This window comes from Pelodiscus sinensis, chromosome 5 (genome assembly GCF_049634645.1).
Source record: "Pelodiscus sinensis isolate JC-2024 chromosome 5, ASM4963464v1, whole genome shotgun sequence".
Taxonomy (NCBI): domain Eukaryota; kingdom Metazoa; phylum Chordata; order Testudines; family Trionychidae; genus Pelodiscus; species Pelodiscus sinensis.
Genome location: NC_134715.1, coordinates 120,778,888 through 120,806,658, shown reverse-complemented (window position 1 = coordinate 120,806,658; position 27,771 = coordinate 120,778,888). Strand labels below are relative to the sequence as shown.

The 27,771-nt window shown below is 42.9% G+C and overlaps 1 protein-coding gene and 1 long non-coding RNA gene across 9 annotated transcripts in view; one reads left to right on the top strand and one right to left on the bottom strand.

Annotated features, from left to right (window-relative positions):
- Nucleotides 1-607: 607 nt before the first annotated feature.
- On the bottom strand, nt 608-15,898 carry LOC112545750 (uncharacterized). Of its 2 annotated transcripts, XR_012904424.1 has the most exons (3): nt 13,719-15,898; nt 7,223-7,254; nt 608-2,262 (listed from the first exon to the last, which is right to left on the bottom strand). It is a non-coding gene; the product is annotated as an uncharacterized LOC112545750 (long non-coding RNA). The 2 variants fall into 2 exon arrangements; XR_012904423.1 differs by lacking the exon at nt 7,223-7,254.
- A 143-nt stretch (nt 15,899-16,041) lies between these two features.
- UVSSA (UV stimulated scaffold protein A) overlaps nt 16,042-27,771 on the top strand; it is a 91,052-nt gene continuing 79,322 nt past the window's right edge. The window contains exons 1-8 of one of the 7 annotated variants that reach the window (XM_075930914.1): nt 16,042-16,179; nt 17,121-17,217; nt 18,128-18,225; nt 18,601-18,931; nt 20,440-20,560; nt 21,969-22,400; nt 24,052-24,161; nt 25,107-25,235. In XM_075930914.1, the coding sequence (XP_075787029.1) occupies nt 17,161-17,217; nt 18,128-18,225; nt 18,601-18,931; nt 20,440-20,560; nt 21,969-22,400; nt 24,052-24,161; nt 25,107-25,235 (1,278 nt within the window). In that variant the 5' untranslated portion in view covers nt 16,042-16,179; nt 17,121-17,160. Of the gene's footprint in view, nt 16,180-16,252; nt 16,357-17,120; nt 17,218-18,118; nt 18,273-18,600; nt 18,932-20,439; nt 20,561-21,968; nt 22,401-24,051; nt 24,162-25,106; nt 25,236-27,771 lie in introns of those variants that run through there. The other 6 variants (XM_075930918.1, XM_075930916.1, XM_075930919.1 and 3 more) reach the window with 6 other exon arrangements.

Genomic DNA, 27,771 nt, shown 5'->3' with positions numbered 1-27,771 from the left:
ACCTAAAAAAGTTTCCCCACCCCTGCCAAAAATAAAGAAAACATTGAAACCTTTTGTATTGGACATGATATTTTACTTTACTTAAAATGAAGTTTGCTAAACTAATGAGAGAGTTAAAACGCCTAATCTGCTTTTATAATTTAAATTAAAACGTTCTCCCTAGCTGCAGCTGGTTCTGAAAAGAAAGTCACCATACACAGCCTGCCCTTGCCTCCCCAACTCCCTTCTTCCCCTAGCACACAGATCTGTGAATAAGTTAAATCGTGGTACACTACTTCTGAAAGGTGGCTGAGCTCTGGACTAAAAGGTAAGATCTGCATCCTAATTTATTTATTAATGAAGCTGCTGTAAGTAGATCTATTGTTGACTTTAAAAAGTATCATCAGCACTTGGACCGGTAGGTAGAAATAAATAAGTCAAATCTCAGTACTCCCCCTCTGAAAGGTTGTTGACCCGTGCCTTAGGCAAACAATAGGCTTATTTCCTAAGCATCACTGGTAATTAGATACATGGATTTCCTTAAGGCAATTGCCTGTTTTCCACAATTCACAGGTGATTTGCTATACACCTCAAAGAGAGAGGAATAGTGATATCACTATATTTACAGTCCATTTAACTGATAAGATTTATTTTTGATCTCTGATTTAAGAGAATACAGCATAGATATGGACTGGTTGATTACATTGTTAACCTCTCACAGTTATACAGAGATATAAACACAAACAATATCTACCAATATGTCCCTAAAGGTTGAAGTTGGATCAATGAGCCTGCAATTTGCTTAACCCTTTCTGGCCATCTGTCACAATAACCTTTTCATAACTGTTGTTCAAGATGTGTTGCACGTGTCCATTCAAAGACTCTCCCTCCAACCCTCTGTTGGCATTAGCTGGCAAGAAGAAATGGGGGGAGAGGGAGCCTGCAGGTCAGTAGGATCCTTTATACCAATGTTATGAGCAAGCAACTCCAGAGAGGTACCAGAACCAACCTAACATACCAGTGAGAGGGAAATTTCCAGTGGCTGTGCTAAGGGTGAAAATACAACTACATTGCAATAGACATATGCAACAAATCTCAAAGACCAACAGTAATGGAGAGGCTAATTTTTCTTTTCCTATAGGAAACTTGTCTTCAAAACACACATTTTACTATTCATGGAAGCCTTTTTCTTTTCCAAACTTAAATCATTACCATTTGATCTTACATCTTCCTTCTCCAGGATCAAGGGAGCAATAACATTGGCCTAAGTGAAGAAGGAAATTCACTTCTCTTCCTAGATAATTGTTATCAGGTTTCTGAATAGTGAGGAAACTGAAGCATACACAATATTGTGATTCCTGGAGTATCTTGGATTCAGGATAAACAAACACACATAGCAGCAACAAAGTTAGTCATGGGCCTGGGATGAGGAAGACTAGTATCAAGTACAACATTTCATTTCAAAAGAATGTTAAAGATGATGATGGCTTTAATGACAAGTAGTGTCACAGAAAAATATATAATTTCTCCATAAGCCCAATGGGAATTCTGACCTCAGATGCTTGCCTCAATGTCCTGGCTTTCATCCGAGTGACTAATTCTCAGTAATCCCTCTATATCTCACCCTGTATTATCTGTTGGCAGAGATCTAGCTCCGGTTGTGTAATCTCTATTCCCACAACTGGTGAATGTGAAAAAGCAAAGGGGTGTTCAAAGAGATCTTCCTGATTTACTTCAAGGAGTAGGAACCATTAAGATACCACATTATTCACCTGTAATCACTGAGTCCTCAGAGTATTGTTCCTCTATGCATAACACAATTATTCTGTGCGTATGTCCATGTAGTGCACTGCTACCACAGAGTTTTCCCTGGCGATGCTCATAGGGATAGTCATGCCTTCACCCTGGTGACCTTCATGCTCCAAACTGAGGCTATAAAAGGTGGAGCCATCATACCCTTCTTCAGCTCCTCCTTATCATCCATTGCCAGTAGTCAAAGTATGTTGTGTTTGAGATCATTCCTCTTGTGAAAATGCCTTTATAGATAGTCATTAACTTTGTTGTAGTGAGGGGTACTAGTATTGGTCACTTGGACTCCTTTCTCTTTCTTGTCAAAGGTAGACTCTGGGCTCTTCCTGGTACTGGTTGAATCTATAACAAGGTTCCCTGATTTCAAATCCTGCTCCTAGTGTCACAACCAGGAGGGAGCCTCATTCTTGCTGTACAAGTGCTTGGTTGAGGGTCGCATCAGGGAAAAGTCTCTGATCTTCCAGGGCTTCAAGTCTAGAACAAACAAGGAAAGAGAAAAGCATTTCAGACGCATCCTTTAGAGGCAGTCCTCTCCCTTGCATCAGAACTGGGTTGAAGGAACTCCTCAACTATTCCTTCTGGGAGTTCTCCCCCAAGCTTACCTGTAGACAGAAGCGGAAATATCTCCCCTCACTGGGGAAATCCTCAAAGAAGCATAAGCTCAGAGGAGCATAAGTGCTCTTGGACTCCAAAGCATAAGAAGAGAATGGTTTTAACTTCCTCAATACAATACTCCTCAACACAGAGGTTAGCCACTCCAGTAAGCTGCACACTTAGGATTTTGCCAACTCCTGGCTTTTTCCTGGATGGAACAAAGATCTTTGGGGTTTCTTCCCACCTATTTGACTCTTAGACATAACAAATAAGATCTCCTGTCCCAGCATAATGGCTTTCCAAATGGATCATCAGCTGAATTGTCATGTGCTACTAGGGTATCATTATCCCACGGAAGCTTCCTGCATATTCAGCCACAGCACACTCAGTCTGTATGGTGTTTATGGAAAACAACAGTATTGTAAACTGTTGAAGAGCAGCAATATAATCTTCAGTCCTCACATTTGTTAGACATTGCACAATTATTATCAGGTGAGGGAAAAATGCAAATGCAGCGAAAATGGTCACTCAGTCCCTCTTCCAAAGAGACTCTTACATCTACTCCATGGAAGACATTTTGGGACTCACCTGGTTTAATGGATGTATACCATCACTTTAAGAAGAACAATCAATTATTTGCTTGTCATAATTGTTCTTTAAGATGAGTTGCATATGGCATTACATGACCCACCCTCCTTTCCCATTGCATTGGAGTCTATCACCTTAAGATTCTAGTACAAAGGAACTGAAGGCTAGATGGGTGGGTTTTGTGCTTTATACCCTTGTCTTGGAGCATCAGGTTAGAGGTGTGGCTAACCCTATGGGTACCACAAAGGAAAACTTTCCAAAACGGGTGCACAAGACATGCACGTCCCAAGTGTAACGGACACTTGCACACATCTAAAAGAACAAAAGTTACAAGAAATGAGTAACTTTTCTGGCCATGACAGTCAATATGTCTGACACAGTTTTCATAATAACTGGAAAAAAATATGATCAGCTCTGAGAAAAATTATCCTGTTCTTGGTAAAGTGTCCTATTTATGTGCACTGGCCACCAAAAGGGAACTGGTACACCAAAGCTTACATGGCAGAATTGGGTTTAGTAGAGTGGTTGCTGTGTCTAGAAATGTTTTGCTTATCCTACGTCAATTTGGTAATCTGGTGACTGAAACATTTTGCATCTGGAAATGCTAAATAAAGTGCCCTTCAGCCTCCTAACGGAGGAAAGGGGAATTAATTTTCTAATGCCATTTTTCTTAACTGCTTAGGGCTATCCTCTAAGGGTGAATGTAGGTCACATTAATTGGAAAGGGAAATATGGGAATCTATTGAATGGAGAAAATACAACACCAATGACAATTCTTTGTAAAAGAAACAGTCTCTTACTAAAACAAAAAACAGGACTATGTAGCACTTTAAAGACTAACAAGATGGTTTATTAGGTGATGAGCTTTCGTGGGCCAGACCAACTTTCTCAGATAAAACAGTGGAAGAAAATTGTCACAACCATATATACCAAAGGATACAATTAAAAAAATGAACACATATGAAAAGGACAAATCAAATTTCATTTTTTAAATTATATCCTTTGGTATATATGGTTGTGACAATTTTCTTCCACTATTTGATCTGAGGAAGTGGGTCTGGCCCACGAAAGCTCATCACCTAATAAACCATCTTGTTAGTCTTTAAAGTGCTACATAGTCCTGTTTTTTGTTTCAGCTAGACCAGACTAACAAGACTACATTTCTATCACTAGTCTCACTAGACATGCCACTGGTTTTCCTAGAGCGCCATCTGCTGGTTAATAGCATGAAGCACAACTTACAGAATCCAATTTGAAACATTACATAGCAAAGGATTGCTGTGAAAAATATACTTAAGTATGTCACCTTAGTAAGATTCTGGGCATGCACTAGGTTTTATTCAGCCTTAGTCAATGAATCCTAAAGGTGCAGATTTATAGAAAATATATAGTATTAAAAGTGATATGTAAAAATGCAATGTGTCTTTCCTTGGAGAGTTATTTGTGCCTATAACTAATTATGAATACTTTTTCTGGAGGAAGGGAAGTTGAGGCTCTGCAGAGTATACATTATCCTTATAGAGTATACTGCCTTCCCTCTGATTTTATCTTCCTCAAACCCTTGTGAGGTAAGTAACTATCTGGACAAATAAATATATCTCTGGCCCCAGGGAATCAGACTTACCTAAGATGATGTAAGAATTGGTGGCATACCCAAGGAGAGAACCTTTTCTGTAACTTAAGGTGTGAGCAGGTTTTGTTTTGTGTTTTTTTTAATCATTCTCTAGATCATCCTTCAGTAACAACCATGAAGTTCCTATACTATCTGCATATATTTCCTTTCTCTTCTTTTCCACTAATCTGAAAGCTCTGCTGTTGTCTGTTGAGCATAGAAGGTTGTCCTTCCAAATATTCAAATTATAGCATCTCAGGGTGTTGAATATTTGGCATCTTGTCAGATGCTATTACACAGTCATTCCCAGTCAGACTTGTGCATGTTCCCAGAACACTCTTTCATCACAAAGGATATTCTGCTAGAAATCTCTTCTCAGATATTTGCTTTAAAATGTGTATATATAATCTTTTTACTGATGAAAGAAATTAGGTGGTGAAAAAGAGGTAGTTTGTCTTTTGATATCTTCATTTTTTTTTCTTCCAGAAAAGTTGATCCTACTCTTGGGAATAGAAAACCTTAGAAATATTTATCCTTTAGGCTCTATTACCTTGAGGTAGTCTTCTAGACCGTAGTCCCCAAGAACTTCTGAATGCCTAGATGCTTAATTATTAGTGTAAAGAACTGCATACTGGAAAATAGTATTGATGCTTTACTCCTTTGCAGAGGAAAAAGGTCATTTACTGCTTTTATCCAAAAATGAATTTTAAATTGATATTATGCTGGTTGCAGGAGGAGGATTGCTACTCTCAATTTGGAGGTAAAAGAACATGAGAGGAAAAGTAGCTAGGGACTAGGAATCAGAACACCTAAATTCCACTCCCTACTCTGCCACTTGCTCCTAGGATGACGCTCTGTAAGTCATTTAACCTCACTCTAGGCCTAAATGTAATATGGGCATAACACCTGCTTAAAGATGTTGAGGGTTAATTCCTGAAATATTGTGAAGTCTTATATATGAATAGTGGTGCATTATTCAGGAGAAATAATGGTATTATTTTTATCCTTTCACACTACTGTATATAGTATCCCTTTTAAACGTATCTTGAACATGCGCTAGCAAACAGTTACTATTAGTATTATTTTCTTTAACACCAGTATTCCTTTAAGAATTATTTTCAGAATTATTTCAGGAAGTGGGAACTTCAGAATTAGTTAAGTTTAGCAGATGTCTTCGACCTTTAACATGTATTCTCTTAATAATGAAGTTTGATGAGATGTCCCGCTTATGTCAGGAAAGGGACAGGTGTAATTTCATCTTGCCTTTGTTTGTGGAAGAATTTCTGTCTGTTATAACAAAAATCACAATTTCTTAAGAAGCTTGATCAGTCTGAAGAAGTGTCAAGAATTAATGATCTGAAGTCCCAGTTCTGTCTTTTCACAACTATGATGGATCACTATGGAAACAAAGATGATAGCAGAAGATCTAGTCCACCCATCCTTTAGTTGTAGTCTTTTCTCATCTCTCTCTGTGTACTCTTTTCCTGGGGCAGAGGATGATGTGAAAAGATTCTCCCTCTTCTTCTCAAAACTTGATGCCTTCAGTTAATAATCTGCCACTAAGATGGGCTTCTGGTCTTTTGCTTTCTGTCGGTGTGACAAAAACCAGGGGAGAGAGTGTCGGGAAAGCCCCCTAATGTCTTCATCCCTGTGTTTCTTGACATCTGTTCTTGTCTTAGTAAGTACATCATCTTAAACCAGGAACTTGGCTTTCTGCCGTAGAGTATAAAACAGAGCTCCCTTGTCTGTCAGAGATACCTATAAAGTGGATAAGATATCTTATATTGGACCAGCTTGGTGAGAAAGACAAGACATCAGACTTAGAGTTCTTTTTCAGGCCTGGGGAAATGTACTCAGAATATCACACCTAAATACAAGGTGGAACAGATTGTGAACATAAGTTCTGTAGTTACACATTTCAAGGGATCATTCAAGGTGAAGTGACCCATTAACACCTCCTCCGTATTTGATCTGCCAGGGACAAGACTTCACTCTACATTTGGGTTGTATCCCCAGTGTCCAATTTCAGAACAGCAAATGACATTGTGTAAAAAGCTTTACTAAGTTGCCCATTCTCCTTCCACCCTCTTTTTCCCTACTGGCTGCATGTTTATTTTTAAAACTCTTTATTTTAACCTGAGGCACTAAAACAGTAAGGTTGGCTATCTTACAAGTTCTTGGGAAAAGAGTAAAAATCAATGTCTTTCAGGTATCTTAGGCATGCTCAGTAGCATAGCATCTAGATAGTTATGGCTCGGGAATTCATAGTCACATTAAATAGTAGTGTTTTGCTCTCCTAGAATAGGAAGGCTTAGTTACCAACTGTAAGTAATTAAGAAGTCTAATGTTAATCAGTGTTTTACAGCCTGATAATTGTTCATATTAATACATTTGTAGAACTCGCAGAAGCATATTTTTACAAAAAAAGCAAGTGTCCCCACATTTGTGTGAAAGTGGCTTTTATAGTTCTCTATGATTGCATTGAAGGTTCTTCATCAGCATTTGGACTGGATCTCTTGCTACTGCTCTCCCTCCCAAAAGTAGGAGATTCTCTCTCTTTCCTTTCTGCCATGCTCTGCAGTGGGCTACCTCTCCTTTTAGAAGTTTAGGACATTTTAAACCGCTTTGTTTCTGACTCACCCAAAAAGTGTGTCTTGCTTGAGATGCTGCAGCTAGAAAAAAGAAATTGTTAACATTAACTGCCTTTTGTCACATTTGCACGTAACTAACTTGTGTGTGCATGCATTGCCTCCACCAGAGACAGTATAGTCGTGTGTCTGTCTTATTTAGTTGCCTCTCTGGTTAGGCTTTTGTTGTCCTTTCTGGGAAAGGAGTGAGAACTTTCCCTTGTCTGTCTAGTTTAAGTGTATTGATGTTAGCTTTATGTTTTGGAAACAATCTATAATTATGATTTAAAACTATTTCCTACATTGTACTGTAATGTACATTACAGCGGTTACTATTCCAACCAGTTTACAGGTATTTACTTATTAATTTACAGTGTGAAGACCTAGATTCCTTCATCTTCACATTTGTAAAAGTATAAACCGCTGTGAGAGAGTGCATGATTCTCAGCCCATGCATTTCACAGAAATCAGAACAGGTTGCCAAATATATTGATGGGCTAATGAATATATTATTTTTCTGTTGGAGAACATCTGTTTAAATGTAGCACTTACTCCTTATGGGGTAGCTTTGAGCTTTCAAATAACTGTCATTCTTTTGCTAGAATCAAACCTATGGTTAAGTATCTATTCATCCCATCCCGAAGGTCAGTATTTAGTTTGCAACACAGCTGGCACAAGCTTAGTGACAACTTAATACCAGTATTTATCTTGTTTCAGAATAGGTCCAACTTGTATCTTTAACCTCTGAAACCAAGTTACTGCAACTCTAGATCATCTACAGGAAAGTTTTCCTGTGCTTTGCTCTATTTCCATTTTGGCAGGCAAGAAAGCCCTCCTTTTTAATTTCATATAATTAAGCTGGAATAAAGTGATTTTTAAAAAAAAAGTTCAACAGGATTTACCTCTGTCTAGCATGTTATAACATGCTTTTTTTAAGCTGAGAAAATTGCTTAGACAATGAGTCATCTAATCAAAGAGTGGAACTGTCTCCTACTTGAATTTTTGTCTTTATTGATCCTCTTATAAATGTTAATACCACATAAAAGTTTGAAATGATCCTTTCAAGATCTGTTGCAGTGCAGCTTCCTTCATCAAAGATGACTGTGCAGCAGCACAATCCTTGCCAGCTGACACATGTACGTGTTTTATAAGTGTCTAATAAACTAAATAACACAGACTGTGTATAGGTTCATGGAATCTATAGTAGGAAGTCTGGTATAACTTCATAAGGGCCTAGGCCAGACATGAACTCAGCTGTGAACCACAGATAATACCATTTTCTTTATTCAAATAAAGTTCCTTGTTCAGTGATAGAAGAAAATGTTCACTTTATATTTAAAATTTTGGTGAAGTCTATTACACAGAGCCATTACAAGCAGTGCAAACTGACAAGTTTTTCAACACTTTTTTTTTTTTAATTGCTGTTAATCTTCAAGGCACAGGGCTACTTATTCTATCGATTTACAACCCTTTGTCATCAAGACTATCAACATGAGTTGTAGCATTAAACTTTTAGAATTTTGAAGTTTACACACAGTCTGATTGCACGGCTGACATTATATTGATCAGAGAATGCAAGTGAAGCTTTTCTGTGTGCATACCTCTCCTCTTTGTTTTGCTGCTTATCAGATATTCCAAGAGCTCAACTGAAGATCAATTGAAATGTAAATACACAGTAGCCCTGCTCCAAAAAGTATTCAAGGGAGCCATTTTGAGTGCATGTGGTCAGCTAAAATCAGGCAAGAGGAAAGGTGAGATCTTGCTCACCGCCATGTTCACCAAAATATATCATCGCTTTTATTACTTTCTCCAAGTAGTGTCAATTTAGTAAGCATGCACCATCTCTTTTCTTTTATCAACATTTGGCTTAGCTTTGTAAAATGTCATGTGGGAACCTAGGGGGAGAAATCTGTTAGGTAGAACTGGACTGTTAATCAGGTTCCATTTCTAAACAAACCACCATTATCTCACCACACTTATCTTTGTGAACAAGAGGAATAAGTCTAAAAGTCCATTTTTATATTGTTGCTATTTTGAGATTTAAACATACTGTTTCTTTTGAATGTAGTTACCAGTCCTAGTTACCACACCAAGACCTCTTACCCTCATTTGCACCTTCTTCAAGCTCCCTCCTTCCTTCCTTTTTTCTTTAAAGTCGTTTTTTCTCTCTCCTCATCCTAAGATCCTCTGCACCTCCTCTCAACCTCTCTCTTACAAATGGCCCCACTATATTTTGCAGTTGTTGGCATGTACCCACAGTATAATCCTGTGCGCATAGGTGACTTGAGGTAGCACTCAGGAGGTGCATCCCACATACCCCTGCCAAAATTGTAATTGTGAAATAAGGTGCCCTTCGTGTCCCCTCCTGCCCCTCTGATGGCCCTCCCTCTACCCCTCCTCCTACAGGCAACAGAGACCCTGCCTGTGCTGAGAAAAGAGGCAGAAAATGGTAATATTGCAAAAGTAGAAGTGGGAAAGTTAAATTTAAATCATAACAATGCTGTCACAGCAAATGTGCTTATAACATATGCCTTAATCACAAGACAAAGGTGATTATGTCTGTGTGATGGGTTGGATCACGGAGGTCCCCTTGGGATTGTCACCAGGTATGCTGAAGCCACTGATGCCCACTTTCCTGTCCTCTGGGGTTCCCCACCACCCTGTCCTGCTAGGCCAAGGCCCAGAGTTGGGGTAACCACCCCCCAGCACAGCAATACAAACACTGAATCAGATCAGCTCTGGTAGGACTCAGCTATAAGGCCTTTGACAACACCCAGGAAACCAACCCCCCAAAAGGATCAAACCCTTAAATCTGTCTTACCCTGTGTAAAAGTTTTACACAGAGAAAGCTCATAAAGAGGTTTACCCTCTTTCTCAATGAAAGAGAGAGATGCACAGTGGTTGCTTTCCCCAGGTAACAATTACTTACACTTGGCTCGATAATAAACAAAAGTGTTTTTATTATGTATAAAAAGTAGGATTTAAGTGATTGCAAGTGAAAACAAATCAAAATAAGTTAAGCCAAAATAAATAAACCGCACCAGCAAATTACAATCCACTAAAAAACTTGTTACATGCAAATTCTTATCCTAAACAGTTGTTCTTATTTCATGCTAGAGTTGATCTTTTTCTGAGCTGGGCCCAGCAGTTTTGCCTTCACCCTTTCACTGCAGGTCTTTTTTTCCAGGTTTCATTTGTAGACTCTTAGAGAGGGGAGTCAATTTCTCAAGCTAGCTGAAGAGAACGACCTGATTGCTTTCCATTTCTTAAATAGACTTTCCCCCAGGGTGAGAACCCTGTGTTCAGTCTTCCCATCACCATGAAAAAGTACCAGCTTCAAGATGGATTCTAATACCAGTTGACATGGTCACATGTCTTTCCGGGGCCAAACTTAGTTTGGGCTTACAGGAAAAATAAAACCATTTACCGGTTGTTGGGTTGAATACTGAGCCATTAAGCTCTTAAAGAATCACTAAGGGTATGTCTATACTGCACAACTGCACTGCTACCCCGCATCTACACAAGCTGCTCATTATTTCAAAATATTTTTCGAAATAACACGTGCACTATTTCATCATTCCAGTAAACCTCGTTGCACGAGGGATAAGGGATGGCTCAAAATAGCATGTTATTTTGAAAAATTTAGCTATAACTACTAATTTAGCTATAACTACTCAAGAGAGAGAGAGATCTTGGAGTCATTGTGGACAGTTCTCTGAAAACATCCAGTCAATGTGCAGCAGAAGTCAAAAAAGCAAACAATGTTAGGAATCATTAAAAAAAGGGATAGAGAATAAGACTGAATATCTTTATTGTGTCCATATAAATCTATGGTATGCCCACATCTTGATACGGTGTAAAATGTGGTCGCATCTCAGAAAAGGTATATTGGCATTGGAAATGGTTCAGAAAAGGGCAACAAAAAATGATGAGCAGATCCCATATGAAGAGAGATTAAAAAGAACTGAAACTTTTCATCTTAGAAAAGAGGAGACTAAGGGAGGACATGATAGAGGTCTATAAAATCATGACTGGTATGGAAAAAGTGAATAAGGAAAAGTTATTTACTTATTCCCACAATATAAGAACTAGAGTTCACCAAATGAAATTAATGGGTATCAGGTTTCAAACAAACAAAAGGAAATTTTTCTTCACACAACACAGTCAACCTGTGGAACTCTTTGCCACAGTATACTGTGAAAACCAGGACTTTAACTGGGTTCAGAAAAGAGCTAGATAAATTCATGGAGGTTAGGTCCATCAATGGGTATGAGTCAGGTTACGTAGGAATGGTGTCCCTAGCCTCTGTTTGTCAGAGGCTGGAAATGGATGACAGGAGAGGGATAACTTGATGATTACCTGTTCTGTTTACTCCCTCTGGGACCTCTTGCATTAGCCACTGTGGGAAGACTGGGCGAGCTGGACTTTCGGTGTGACCCAGTATGGCCATTCTTAACAAGGTATGTCCCCAGGCTATCTGAACCCACAGCTCTGGTAAGTAATCTCTATTTTTCCAGGCAGAATCAGGAATTAACTCAATGGGACATAGCGGTGTTCCCTCTAAGATGCATGGCAGCACAGCTTCACAGGAGATTAATCCGCCTTCCCCAATCAGAGGCTCAGGGCTTCATGCACAGAGCTGACTGACTGGGCAGGGCTGATTAATAACCTGTGAAGCTGTGCTGCCAAGCAGCTTAGAGGGAACACAGGCACACAGCACCTCCATTTGATGATTGATTGGTATACACAAGAGTGCTTCCACTCAAAAATCCTTGTTCTGTTGACTACAAAGCACGCATTAAAACTAGCAGCACTCCAAATATAGTTACTCAAAAGTCTGAGGTGGTGTCAGGTGATTCAAGGAGCAGAGTACTGGTGTGCAGCCTCCCTCCTACTCATCAGGAAGTTTGGTGCCAGTTCCCTAGATAGTAAAAATCTCTTAAATGTTTCTCCCAAGCATCCCCAAAGCAGTCTCTAACTAAACTCTTTTGTATTCAATGCAAAACAAAGCACTTGTAATAATGTTTAAGTGGCTGGGAAACCCTAGCCACAGCATACAATCTTGTCATTTCTACCTATCAGCAAATCAGCTTCTAGTAAGAAATGTATAAACACAGGCACCCAGAATCAAAGTCAGCTATTCACATCCCTCCTTCTTCTCATGAATCTAATAATACACTGCAACTGTGTAGTTCTTTTTGTCTCCCTAAGCAAGGGCAGATTTTCCCAATACGTTGGTGTCCTCATTTCCACTTATGGGGACTAAGTGCTGAAGACAACTGTGAATTAGATCAAGTCCAGTTCTTTCATAACAGGGTGTGATGCGGTGGTCCAGCCCCACACTGGCCAAGGGGGGAGCCAGCTGGCCTGTGCAGGCCCCGTCCCCGCAGCAGTGCTAGGCATGCTCCAGCTGTGGGTCAAGTATAAAAGCCGGGGAGACAGCTCAGTTGGGGCTGGCCTCCGGGGAGGGAGGAACTCCTGCCCAACCTGCAGAGCAACAGCCGGACCAGCCACCGGAGCAAGAGCCACTAGACCAGCTGCTGGAGCAGGAGCCGCCGGGCCTGCCACCTCCACTACTACAGTCCCCGGGCCAAGTGCGCCCATGCCAACCATGGAGGGCAGCCTGTCCAGCCGTGGTGGACAACCCCGGTGCCGCTGCCCGAGACGTTGGGCTTGCCAATGTCATGGCCACCGCCAGCACTGTGCCTGCAGGTGGGGTCTCAGTCAGCCAGGGGGCTGGGGTAGGAAACAACCCAGGGCAGGGAACCCCCAGTGGGCTTGGCGCGTTTCGGAGAACTGAATGGTTAAGTAGCAGTTCTGCAGAAAAGGACCTGGGGATTACAGTGGATGAGAAGCTGGATATGAGTCAACAGTGTGCCCTTGTAGCCAAGAAGGCTAATGGCATATTAGGGTGCATTAGGAGGAGCATTGCCAGCAGATCTAGAGAAGTGATTATTCCCCTTTATTCAGCTCTGTGAGGCCACACCTGGAACAGTGTGTCCAGTTCTGGGCCCCCCACTATAGAAAAGACGTGGACACATTGGAGAGGGTCCAGCGGAGGGTGACTGTGATGGGGCAAGGCAGCTCTCTGCTGGGCCCTCTAGGGGCTGATGGACCCAGTGCAAGTCAGGACTTGAGCAATCCACCTCAATCCCGGCTTGCACCGAGTCTGGGATCTACCCCACTGCACCACTGTAGTTTAAATGTAGTAGGAGCTGGGCTGCCTGTGCACCTGGCTCTTACTACATTTAAACTGCAGAGCCGCAGAGGGGGTAGCTCCTGGACCTGGTGCAAGCTGGGACTGAAGAAGCCTTCCCTTATCAACTAATCGCGTAGTTAAAATTTTTTTTTTATTGACTATACGATTAGTGGATTATCTGCCTCTTAATATCCTTAGACTGGACATGCAGCAGGCCTACAGGCCATTTCTTTTCATTGCAGAGTCTGCGCAAGAAAAATCACCTTATAATGCAAAAGTGAGATGGAGTTGGGAAGGGTACAGAACTCACAGAATTTGTTTTTCTCATGCCTTGCTTCAACTCTTCTGCATTAGTTTCCTTGGCGGGGCGGGAGGACGCTTGCATCAGAGACAGACTAGTTTACACTGCTGTATGTCTAACACTCTGCAAAGGTTTAACATAAAAATTACTATGCTAGGTTGCCAGATTCAGTATTTAATTGTTGATAGAATGGTTGTCTTCTAAATTACATTAACGGTAAAGCTAGATGAATCACAGCAATGAACATCACAATTAGAAGATAATGTGCCAGATTGTAGGCAGCAGATTGTAAATTAATGCAGAGTGACTTCAAGATCTATTGAACTGAATGGAATATGGAACAGGAATAGCTGGTGCTGGAGTCCCATAGTATAGAAGAGTATCAGACAACAAAACAATTAATGATTTTCACTTCTGTAACTCCAAAGACCTTGACATTTTGTGCAAAAAACTCTTCCTGCCTGATCCCAGTTGAAATCTGAGTATGGCAGAATTTCCCCTTTGAAGGAATTTGGCCTCTGCAGAAATTTTCACAGGGCCCCAAATTGCAGCAAGGCCTATGAAATATTCTCTTGTAAGTACTTTGATACCCAGCCTGCTCTGATTAGGTTAGGTTGTCAGATGCCTAGTTTTCAATAAGGATGTTAGTTATCTGGTAACAATAGCTGTGTAACCACAAGAATTCTTATCATTTACACACTATTCAATAGCCCCTAGGGGCAAGGCAGCCAGCCAGCGTGCTTCAGTCCCACTCCCAGGGAGCCCCCTACCACTCTGCGCTGCTGTCTTTATCAGCAGCACGAAGTGACAGGTGGAAGCTGGTCTACAAGGGTGCCAGTTTGAAAAACAACTCATTGCAGAGACCAGCTGCCTGCTTTTACACTGGCTCCCTCAGCACTGGCTCCTGCCTACCCCCCTCGCTGCCTGTGTAGGAGGCAGCAAAGGGGGGCAGGCGGGTTCATGGGAGCTGATACTCACAAGGAGCTGGTTTGAAAGCCACCTGGCTCCCCATGCATATTGGCTCTCACTTGTCCCCCTTACTTTCTTCCACTATTTGATCTGAGGAAGTGGGTCTGGCCCACAAAAGCTCATCATCTAATAAACCATCTTGTTAGTCTTTAAAGTGCTACATTGTCCTGCATTTTGCTTCAACTACCCCAGACTAACACGGCTACATTTCTATCACTTGTCCCCCTTACCTACTGTTCTGTTGTGTTGCATGTGGATCTGCTGTTTGTGGAGAGTGTGCTTGAAGCCAGCTCCTTAGGGCCACTGGCTCCCACTCTTCCCCCCTGCATCCTCTTGCTGCCATAGATACAGATACAAGGAGGGAGGGAACATGTGTAGTCGACAGGATTAACTGATAAGTATTTACTCAACTATACATTAAATCCTAATCTAGAGCCCCCATCCACAACTATTTCCTCCCATTTCTGGCCTCCACTCAAGCTGTCACCCAATCACTGGCCCCAATCCACTGAAAATGAGCAAGTGAGGGTGAGTGACCATGGAGGGGTGTGTGTGCGCGCAGTGAGTGGTGGGGTGTAGAGCCTGGGAAGGGGTGAGCCAAAGGTGTACCATTGGTGCCCTTAGAAAGTAGAGATGTTAGTGTGTAATTCAGTGGTCCCCAACCTTTGGGGGCTGCCCAGGGGCGGAGGCCAGCACCGGTATGTGCCACGCACCTGGGGCAGAGGCCGCCCATTTGCCTCGCACCCGGGGCCAACACCGGCATGGGCTGTGACCCCGGGGCAGGGGTGGCCCATGCACCTGGGGGCGGGGCTGGCCCAGGTTGTGCCGTGGGGGCACATAAATGGCCCAGCGGGCGCTATGGTGGACACAGTGGGGGGCCACAGGTGCAGCTGTTTACACAATTAACTGATAAATCTGGATTTATTGGTTAATCCTAATAACGGCCCCTTGCTGCCTCTGGGATCAGAAGCAGCAAAGTGTGGGGGGGGGGGGCGGGAAGCCAAATTTCAAGCTGCTCCCCCCCCCCCCCCCAACCGCTGCTGCCGCCTTCCGCAGAGGCAGGAGTTGGGCAGCGGGGCTCACGTCTGGCCGCGGGAAACGCTCAGCTGCCGGGCCGCTCGAGGGTCCGAGTTACGCGTCGGTTTAACGTCCCTCATGTGGCGACGCGGCGTCTCCTGTCGCCTCTGAAGTCACTCGCCTCCCCTCCCCCGCCCCGTGCGGTAGCATCGCTGGGTCCCCGGGCGGCTGTTTACACCCCATGCGCCTCTTGCCCCACGGGCGGTTGCACCCGCTGGCTCCAGGTAGCGCCGGGCGCTGTCTCTTTAAGGCCCCCCCGCTCTCTTCGCGCCCATCTCGCGCGGAGACTCGGCGCACCCGAATGACGGTTATGGAACGTCACCCCGCAGAGGCAGCTGTTTGGCTTTGAGACAGGGAGGCCCGGCCCGGCGGGGAGGGCAGCCCCGTTTCCGGTCCGCACGACGGAGCGTCAGCAGGAGCGCCGGTGTGTGGCACGTCGCTGGCCGGGGCGACGGAGAGGGCGGGGCTATGGTGGGGGTCGTGCTGGGACCTGGGGAAAGCTGACAGGGAGGGGCAATGGCCAGGAAGGGGTTAGGAGCGGCTGAGGGGGCCAGGCTATGGTTAGGAGAAGCTGAGGAGGCGGGGCCATGGCTAAGAGCGGGTTAGTGGAGGCTGTGGGGGGCTATGGCTAGGAGAGGCTGAGGGGGAGGGGCTATGGGTAGGAGGGGGTTAAGAGAGGCTGAGGAGGCGGGGGGGGGCTAGGAGAAGCTGAGGGGGGGGCTATGGGTAGGAGAGGCTGAGGGGATGGGGCCGGGGCGGGGCCATGGCGGCGGGGGGCGGTGGCTATGGATAGGAGAAGCTGAGGGGGCTGGGCTATGGCCAGGAGGGGGTTAGGAGAGGCTGAGGAGGCGGGGCCATGGTGGGGGGGGGGCTAGGAGAAGCTGAGGGGGAGGGGCTATGGGTAGGAGGGGGTTAAGAGAGGCTGAGGAGGGGGGGCTATGGGTAGGAGAGGCTGAGGGGATGGGGCTATGGGTAGGAGGGGGTTAAGAGAGGCTGAGGAGGGGGGGCTATGGGTAGGAGAGGCTGAGGGGATGGGGCTATGGGTAGTAGGGGGTTAAGAGAGGCTGAGGATGGGGGGCTATGGGTAGGAGAGGCTGAAGGGATGGGGCTATGGGTAGGAGGGGGTTAAGAGAGGCTGAGGATGGGGGGCTATGGGTAGGAGAGGCTGAGGGGATGGGCCTATGGCCAGAAAAGCGGGGGGAGAGACATTAGGAGAAGCTAAGAGGGGAGTCCTGGAAGGGGGTTGAGGGAAGGGCTGTGTCTTGTTTTTAAACCCTCTGTTTTGCTAATGAGTCCATCCTCTTTTCTGGCCAGTTGGTTCCCAAATGAGTGTTATAAATCAGGGCTGATTTTTTTTTTTTTTAGATGTTGCCACTATATAAGCTGTTGGGACTCTGGAGAAGTGATGAGAGGGATACCCCTTAGCCCAAGCCTCCCCCCCCCCAACCCAATGGACTTGCAGGTGATGGTTAATTCAGGCCAGTTGTCCAGGGGAGACCTGGCCAAAGGGTTTGCGGGGGTCCCAGGCCCGCCCAGTGGATGGTGAATATTCAGCACTGCAGGGCCCTGAAAGAACGGGGCCCAAGGCATTTGCCTTGCTTGCTTTGCCCTAGGGCCAGGCCTGGTCCAGTGCCTCTTCAGCATTTGGTCTGTGGGCATGGCACTGCTCTAGCCCAGTTGAACCTGCAGTACTGTGGGCTGCTCTGGCCAGGCTGGACCCACATGGGCAAGAGGTTGCTCAGGCTTGGCCCACTGTGCTGCAGGCGGATAGGGAGCTGCTCCATGTCGGCCGAGCTGTAGTGCCTCTACCCCATGTCTGCTCCAACCCGGCCTTAACCTGTAACTGGTAAGCATCACGTGGTAAGGATGATGCTTAGCAGGTTAACCAGGACATCCTTACTTTGAAATTTACTGTAAATCCCCCTGCCTGCTCCAGGCCTCTTTTCCCCTTCCATCTTATGAATAGTGCTGTGCTCCCTCTGCCTCCAACTCCCATACATTGGCATTGATTGTGTAAGGAATGCTGTTGAGCTGATCCTGTCAACATGGGTAAAGTCTTATTCTTTTGCTTACTTTGGCTCTCTGAAAACACAACTTCCTGTTCATCTTTTGCCAAGGCATAAAATTATGACACCTGTAGCAGAGGTTCTTTGTGACTGGCTTTTGCCATGTACATGTGCTCCCAGACTCTATATTATTGTAAAATTGGTCAGATCAAGATGAAGATATAAGCACTAGTTCAGATAATAAACCAAAATACCAAGTATGGTGGCCTGGGAAACAAATATATAAAATACCTTGTCAAAATTGTAATGCCAGGCAAATAAATTGTAATCTTATTTATTGTATCTTTGTTTTATGAGTTTCTGTAGATGGACCAAAAGCTGTCTCAGTTGGTCGAGGACCTCACCACCTCAGGAGAGCCTCAACTGAGTCCAGAGAAAATGAAAGAGCTAAAGAAAATCTGCAAGTACGAAGCTTGGTTAAATTCTTTAGTTGAGGAACATACTGGCATAGGTAATAGTGTAAAATGATAAAATGCTAGGGGAGATCACAATGTCATGTTAGTTGGGCCTCTTCCAGAATCTCTTTTATTTTAAGCAACACTTTGGAATTGGTTGTTGCCTTGAAAGTTTAGGGAAACTAGTAGGCTAATGGGTGATGGTGGGTTTCCTCCAAAACTTATTAAAAGACTCTCATTGAGGTTTTGTTGGGATTTTTTATGTTTGTTTGGTTTTTTTTGAGGGCAGGGTGCACTTTTTTGTTAAACAGTATTTTTAATCTAACGACAAAAATTCACTTTCTGGTGGTTGCACTTGTGTTGATGTTTGTTCCTTTTCAAAAGGTCTTCAGACGAACATATTAGCCATGTATATCATCTACTGATGACACAGCTGAATCAAGAACATGCAGAGATACGTTTTTCAGCTTTTCAAATCGTGGACGAGCTCTTCACCCGGTCACATCAGTTTAGAACATTAATTATTTCAAATTTTCAAGAATTCTTGGAGCTCACGATGGAAACAGACTGTGCACAGCCTCTTCCTCCACCAAAAGAAGTAGCACAGAAACTGAAAAAAGCAGCCATTAAATCTGTACAAAAGTGGCATGAGAAATATGGGGAGGCCTACAAAAAACTCTCCCTAGGATATCATTTTTTAAAACAGAATAAGAAGGTATTTTTGCCAGTTTGTTTACTTCTCCATGGTGGCTTCTAGCATCTGGCTTAGAAAGATAAGGCAAACTTCTGGAAGATGTTGACTTCTCCACTGTAAGCTATTATAAAAGGTTATATGCTGGAAACAGAGTTGAGCTCTTTTTCTCTCTTTTGACAAATATGTTGAATACAGGTTTTTCTTGCACACTTCTTTGTTGAACTTTAGATACTTAGGATGCAAGGGGAAAAAACCCTGTTCTTTCCATACTGCTTAGAACTTTATTTTTTTTAAATGCAGTAATGCATCTGAAATTTCAGTGTTGTAATTAAGGGTTCTGACCTTGATTGGAAAAGGAATTGTGGGTGAGGGTGGAGTGTTGCAAGGGTATTGTATTGTGGGGAGGTTGCGATACTGCTATCCTTACTTCTGCACTGCTGCTGGTGGTAGTGCCACCTGAGATCTGGGCAGCTGGAGAGTGATGGCTGCTGGCCAGGGTCTAGCTCTGAAGGCAGAGTCGCTGCCAGTAACAGTGCAAACTAAGGATGGCATGGTATGGTATTGCCACTCCTACTGTGCTGTACTATGCTGTGCTGTACTGCACGGTAGGAGTAAAATAAAAAAATAAGATTTTGAGAACAATCTACCAAATCCAGGAAATTTAATGTAAACCCCAAAATTCAGTGATCTAACTCATTGCCTGTTACAGAGGATATGTTTGGTTCCTTGACTGATCATTTTGCTTGCTTGCAAAATTCTTGGGGAAAATATTAAGTGTGCGCAAGTAGTAGTTTTGGCTTTTACTCTGAAATTCTTGAGTGATACACTTAAACCTCTGTATTCAGGTGTCCCTAATCTGGGAACACCTGTGGTACGGATGAGGAAGTGACTCTGTGCTGCTGCTGCTGCACCCCCTACCCCTGAGCTGAGGTGACATGCTTCTCCTGCAGCTATGGGAATGATGGGGTGTGCAGAGCGACGTATGTCCCCAGGAGCAGGGTGCCAGGTAAGTGCCCTGCCCCTGTACTCCTCATGTCTGGATCCTGCAGCACCCTCCTTGGCCTGGCAAAATCTTTCATTTGGCATACCCTATTTCCCAGGGTTTCCTGAATAAAACAGGTTCAAGTTTATAGGTCAACCTAGCAACCTACTCTTGTATATTATTTATCTAGTCCATATGTGGATTTCTCCCCCTCCCCATTATTGTAAGTGAGAGTCTCCCAAAATTATAAAGTGTACATCAAAATAGATTACTCTCTTTGGCCTCAGACAGAAGAGAGAATGTTTAGGGTTCTGCTTCCTATGATTTCATTTTCCCTTCCTAATGCCATTGATTCTCAACAATCATTAATAAATAAAAAGTTACCATAGTTGTTATTTCTGGGAGAAGGGGCAGTAAAAGGAAGTACTATGGAGATTCTTGGTGATCACTGGCATTAGAGGATATTTCATCAAAGATAAGAGTCTTGGGAATTTTTCTATATTTCTTATGATGAAGAAAATCATTACATTCATTTCCTCCTCCTCAGGTGGATTTTCAAGATGTAAATGCCAGAACTCTGTCTGAAAGAAGAAGAGAGGAGGAGAAGCAGAAACGATTAGATAACATTTACAAAGAGAAAGCCAAAAGAGCTGAAAAAGAAATGGAAGGTGAGATATTTTGAAAACTTTAAAGTATATTAAGGAATTGTGCTATATGAAATACAGCCTGCTAGAAAGCAGCTGTCCAAGTGGTAAGGAGCTGTAGAGGCAGATGAGGACAGTAGTGCATATGTAGGCATAATAAAGGTTAAAAAGAGCAAGTGGTATAGTATCAAGTGCTCAGATAAAGTGCAGGTTTTACAAAGGCAGTTAATTAAGTGTCTTTGCCCAGATTCAATGAAGTATGTAGGCATATGTGTAAATTTAAGACCTGTTGAAGTCAATGGCTGTATTCTTGTTTACAGTTAGACATGATTTAAGTATGAAAAAACTTAAAAAACAATGAATAGTCTTGCAACACCTCAGAGACTAACAAAAAATGTAGATGGTGTCATGAGCTTTCATGAATTATGCTGACGAAAGCTCATGTTAACATCTACATTTTTTTTGTTAGTTGCTACATTGTTGCAAGACTTCGTTATTTTTGTTTTGTTAGTCTGTAACTGGAAAAACAAACAAACATGACTATCCTCTGAAGTGATTTAAGTATGCTGATGAATCAGGACATTAAACAGGCATTTGATACAGAGTATCCATGTTCCAAAAGACTTGCTAAATACAACTGTAGAAATCCTGTACATGGTGTAGGAGGTCCAGTAAAAATTCCTTGAATATCTGTGCATATTGGAGGGCTATTTTTTTTATAAAACCTTTATTTAAAAAACTAATTTCTACAAATCTGAGGAACAAGGGGTGAGAATGTATGTATGGTGTGGAGCCTCTACTCCGACAGTTCTTAAGTGTTAGCATCACTTACAAATGTTAGCCACACAATTATTTGTAGTGAACAGTGTGCTGTGAACATTAATGCATGGGTGTGGAATTCAAAATAGATTCTTAGTTTCCTAAAGTCATTTTTAGCTCAAATGTGTCTGCATTGTTATTTATAGATGCATCAGTAACCAGCCATAACAGCATAACTTTCAGGACTGTAGGATTCTTATCCAGTGACATTGCTGAGAATAACCTTGCCAATCCATCTGCTATTCTTGATATTTTATGGAACAATTAAAAGGCCATTTTTGATAGGTGCTCTGAGATTTTCAGATTGGGGGTGGGGAAGGGGATAGAAAAGAGAGTTGTTTTTATTTTATACCTCTTGAGACCAGAGAGTAATATCAATTTGATATGGGAGGTATTTGGAAGGGAGGAAGGCAGACTTGAAGACCTGTATGCATAAAAATATATTATTGATTTACAGATTAAATGAATTGTCCCTTGGGCAGCTGTACTTACATTGCACACACAGAACTGCCTCCTCATAGTGGAGCATAGGAAAGAGAGTTTGTTTTACTTCAGAGCTGTAGATGTTTTGTATCACATCTAGCAATATTCTAAAGTAATTGTTTTCTGACAGAAATGTCCCAGGAAATCCAAAACATTCTGACTGAGATGGAGAATTGTTTCCAGCTTCTGATGCCAGATCCATTTGACTTCACTGTGAATGATGCAGCATTAGAATCTGTCACAGAGAGGACAGCTACTGGGGACAAACCTACCTCTTCCTTGTCCATGGCAGATCACCAGCCATTGTTGCTTGTACACATGGATGATGAACAGCCTTGTTGCAGCAAGGACCTTCCTACTGTTTCCCCATGTCTAATAGTTGATGGAAACAGGGACCAGAATGAAGAGTTGAGACTGTTTGAGCAAAAGGAAATAGACAGAAGGGAATGTTCGGAAGCTGAAATAACTGCTGCTGCCACTTACGATGAAGACTATGAAACCTTTGTTAGGAGCCATGGGCTTGGTTCTCATAAATATACTCTCAACCTTGAAATCTCCACAGGTACCTAGTACTGTTCCACACAAGCAGCTTGAGAATGTTTGGAGACATTAATTGAAAACTTTAATATTTTATATTTCGGCCTCCTTTAGAAATTCCCTGCTACTTTTAGCAACTCAGTGACCATCTTTTTAATGCAGACTGCATCAGTAACATCTGTATAGGGTTTCCAATCAAGCATTTTAGTTAAGATTAATATATGGCATTGTAAATATACTGCGGCACCTAGAATAAGACAGGTTTCCTGTCCTGAATTGCTTTCATTCTATTTGCAGTATGTATATAACTGTATTGGGAGGGAGGAAAGTGGTGTTTCAGTGCTTTCAGTTTAAAATGAGTGACCTCAGTTATGATCCTATAATAATATGCTTGAGTTATAGTGGGGAAACATTTTTAATAAGGCAGTTAAACTCTCAACAATTCGTAAAGACTTTATAAAAATAGTGAATAGTCCTGGTAGCAAGGATTTTAAAATGATTAAGATTTCAAGAGGTTGACTTACATGTAAAAATATCATGTGCATTTAATGTTTGATTTTTAAAAAAGTCTGTGCATACAGTTAACTGCAGTTTTACATGTAAATGGACAGTAGGATATAAAATTAGCCATTTCTGTTGGACCTCCCTGGCCCGGCACCTCAGGGGTCCCGGATGAAGGAATTTTCTAGACCAGGCAAGGTCCACCGGCCCACTCAGCCTGTTGCCCATCCCTACCGCTGGCTCCTTCAGCCCCACTCCTGGACGGGGGACATGGCTGCTGCGGCACCAGTCATGATTCTGGGCAGCATGTAGCCCCCTCTGGACTGCACTGGTCCCAGGCAGGTTGCCACATTAGCGGCAACACCAGCCCCGCTGCTGGCTGGCACGCAACCCCAATGGGGTTGCTGGTTTGCCACGGCTCTGGTTCTATTGCCATGGACCCAGATGGGCTTCCCCTTCAGGGCTTCCGTGGCTCAGCCTTACTGACAGCTAGGCTGCCATGGCTCTGCTCCCATTGCTGGCACAGCACCAACTCCACGCAGGCTACCCCACTCCTAGCTGGGTTGTCATGCTTCTTCTGCCCTGCTACTAAGGCCCTGCTATTGCTACCGGGCTGCTGAGGCCCCCTGCTACCACCAGCCTCACCACGCATGGCGATCTCTTATTTAGAAACATCCTACCATGGTCCTACTGTATGTTGCCAGATGAGAGAGTCCCAGTTTTGGGAGGTGTAACCTGTATCTCTGGGAATTGTGAAAGCTTATTGGGCAGTTACGTTTTAGGCTCCTAGAGTTGTTGTTTGGGGCAGGGACAACTTTTCATTATTGTTCTAGGTACAGAACATGCATAGGGTCCAGATCCCTGACTGGAACCTATAGTCATCTACTGCATTACAATTCTTCTTGATTCATATGATGGTGCCTAAGCAATGTTGGCTTAGCAGGCCTTTTCAGGCTTATGTGGCACAATTAAAGCATTTCCCCTTCTTTCTCTTTGGTCTGTGGATTGAGTACTTTTAGCATTAACAGTGAACATAGTAATATTGTGACTCATCTCTGAAGAGAACAACTAAGTTAGAAAGCTTTATGTTCTGCCACTTCCACTTATTTATTGTAGGTTTGTAGTGAAGATGCTAAAGATTTCATTCTTGTGTCTTTTTCCTCCATTTCCAACAGATGTGAAGGTATGTGAGAATGAAGACAATACTGCCATAATAAACAATATCATAGATGCCCACAAACTCATCAGTAATAAATTCTTGCCATCTGTGAAATCTTGGATTCAGGTGAGATGACTTTTTTAAAAGTTTAAAAAAAAAAAGCTGGTTTCTCTTTTTTTTTTTTTTTTTTTTTTTTTTTTTTTTTTTCTTGCTTGCTTGCTTGCTTTCAACTTACCTTTTATAAAATGCTTATGCTCATTATGAAACAATGTAATTTGGGGACCACAGAAAGACCATCATGCCAAAAGTTATAAAAGCCTAAAGATGGTATGGCTATGCCAAACTCAGCATTGGGGTGCAAACTAAAAGGCTTATCTGGACTTGTGTGTTGAATCTTTTGTCTGTATCCAGCTGGTAAAAACAATAAGTAATAGAAGTGTGTGTGAGGGGAGGGGTGAGGGTAAGGTTTGAAAAAAATGAAAAGCAAATTAAACCGAGAAAATAATTGGTAAAGGTATGAGAGGTGGTAGTAATTGGCTAAATATAAATCTGAAGAACTGCCTGTCATTGTTACATAATTATATTTGAGTGCATTCAACATTGCATAAGCCACCTAGCACAGTGTACTGAGCATTTCATTTTTGGAGATGTCATTTTAAATATGGCCTATATGGTAGGTTTAAAACTAAAATAAAGATGTCTTTATGAGCTATGTTGGCATTAGACAATCACTTCTTCATTCAGCACAATTGGTAGTGTATGCTCAAGTGTTCTTTGCATGGAATAGCAATGTTTTTTTGGTGAGGTGTATTCAGAGGCACTCTTATACTGCTTCTGCCTACTCTGATTCTAGATGTTACTAGTGGAGCTCACTCCCACAGTTTAAAAATACATTTTTTTTTGAAAAGTGCAGGTAAAAGGAGAGAATTGGGAAACCAGTGATTGCTTAACATAGTAGCAAACTGCTTTATTGCATGGCATGTTGTGAATGGAAGAAAACAAAGATTTTTTTTTCTTTCTTGGGGATGTGTGTAGCGGAAATAATAAGAATCTATATCTCTTGCTTTGCAGTTGTTCACCCGAGCAGGAATAAATGATGACTGTCTAAGACGTGCCATTGATTTTAAGAATAAATTAGAGACTGCTATGGCAAAATATAAAGAAATGAACCTAGAATATAAAGAGAGGAAAAGAAAAGTGGTGAGTGTTTTTAAATGAAACATTTTTCTAATAGACTGTTAAACACTTGACTTGCACAAGAAAAATATAATGCTGCCAAAACATTTCTTCATAGACTTGAATTCTTGCAAAGGGCATACGCATTGCTTAACTTTTTATGTATTTGGGTAACTCATTTGACTTCAGTATGGCTTCCTAAATAAACCATACGTATAAATGTTTGCAGAGTCAAGGCCTTCATTATTAGAGAGTGTGTGTGTGTGTATGTGTGTGTGTGTGTGTATATATATATATATATATATATATATATATATATTAAAAAAAACACTAGGTAGTTAAATTTTAGAAATCTCTTTAGTCCCAGTTTATTCATGTACAGTTTGATCTCTTTTGTGTTGGTGTTTGTCTTACTCTGATTAACAATACACATTGCACATGGAGCAACCAGCCACTTTGAGCCGCCTGGGTCTGTGGCAGGAAGGGAACCTGCCTGAGGGTCTTGGTAGGGCCAACCATGGACTGGATCCAAAGGCTTGATGAGCCACATCCAGCCCACAGGACATATCTTGCCTGCCCCTGCTATAGTCTGATGGTTAGAGCACAAGCCTAGAGTGGGGGGCGGGGAGAGAAGCAGGGCATGGGTACAGGCGCAGGTATCTGCTTCAGAATTGGAGATTCAAACATGAATTTTCCACACCCCAGGTGAGTGTCCTGACCACTAAGCTATGAAGCACAGGGGTGCAGGACAGCAGAAGCAGCACATTCTGCTCCAGTTTATATATCTAACATTTCATTTGGACCTTTTTTAATTTTCATAAAAGTGAAGGAAATAAAAAAACAAAACAAAACATATTTTTCAATTTCTGAAAAATTACTGTTTTGGTTGCACCCAAACAGATTTTTTTTCAGACCTTTTGGAACTGATAAAGAGCTAAAAAATTAGTCATTTGCAGAGCTTTACCTTCTGTATATCCCTCCAGCTAGAGCAGGGTCTAGGAAGCAGTTTGTGTCCAGGAGGGAGTTCTGGCATACAGCAGGTGGTTGGGATGTGGAAGGCGGTGCAAGGTGTTGGCTCTAGCCGTGGGCAGGAGGCACTTACCATAGGTGGTGCCCAGCTGGTGGCAACAGTGGGGCACTTGGGCAGGTAAGCTTCCTCCATGATATTGTAACCTGCACATTTAGTGTGGTTCACTGTCCCACCGCGAGAGAGAAGAACAGAGGAACTCTATAGCCTAATCGGAGAGCTAACTGGCTTTATAGCTCAAGCTGTAGAAACTCTGACATGGAGCTCTAGAGGTCCCAGGTTCAAATCTGCCCAGTGATGGTTATGCTATAGTGACCACACACACAGCTCAAAGTTGCTGATGGTAAGTGTGTCTGTCTCTGTGTGCCTCATGGGGAGGGGGACAGTAGGTTTCTGCACATTGCTTCCCATCTCCAGCACCATTCTTACAGAAGGGAGATGTAGAGGCAGTGCTTGCAGGTGCCTGCACCATGGGACATTTTCTTCTGGCTCCATCCTAGAGGTCATTGCTGTCTGGAGGAAAAAAAATTTGGCAGGCTGAATCTGGCCCACGAGATGCGTTTTGCCCACCCCTGAGGTAGAGCAGTGGGAGGAGAAGAAAGAGAGCTACCAGTGTTCCCTGTATCCTTTGACTGTCCAGAACCAGACGCCTGCCCCCATTGCTGTTGTCTTTATGAATATTATTGCATGACCTCACCCTGGCTATCCATATTTAAACCCCTGGAACCCTTTCACATTGGCATATATTAAATAGCTATTCCCACATTTTTTCCTTCTGTAAGAACTTCTGTGGTTTAAATTGGAGGAGGAGCAGGTTGACCATATTGATCCAAGATAACCAAACAACAAGGATTACTGTTGTGCTTTGTAGTTAGTGAAAGTCCTTGTGCTTACATTAGGAGTGGTGATGGAGTGCAGGAGTGGGCTCAGAGAAGAGGGTTGGGTTGTGGGAAGTGGTTTGGGCTCAAGAGTGTGGGTTAAGGGCTTGGGAGGGAATTAGCTTGTGGGAGGGGGCTCAAGCTGAGGAAAGGATTGGGGTACAGGAGGGGTATAGGATACTTACCTTCAGGCAGCTCTTGGTCGGTGGTACAGCGGGGCTAATGCAAGTGCCCAGCCCTGCATGTTCCTGGAACCGACCAACACATCCCTGCACCCCTGGGGAAGGGGGCAGGCAGTTCTGCATTCTGCCTTCACCTGCAGGTGCTGCCCCCGTAGCTCCCATTGGCCATAGTTCCTGGAAGGTGAGGACAGCATTTGGAACTTCCCTGATTGCCACAAGCTAGCGCTCACAGCTCCCATGTGGGGGTGGGGAACTAAAGCTCAAGGCTTCCAACCCATGATGTAGACTTACTGTGTTTCTAAAGGTTTCCCACCTGTGGCTTACATGATAGTTTAAATTCAGATCTTCAATGATTATTCTCAGTTTGTTAGATGTTTACATCCCTTAAGAAAGGTGTTATATTTTGAGAGTATATAAGAAAGTTTAAATTCACTCTGTCTGTGAATCTAAACTATGATTGAAGTGGAGAAGAG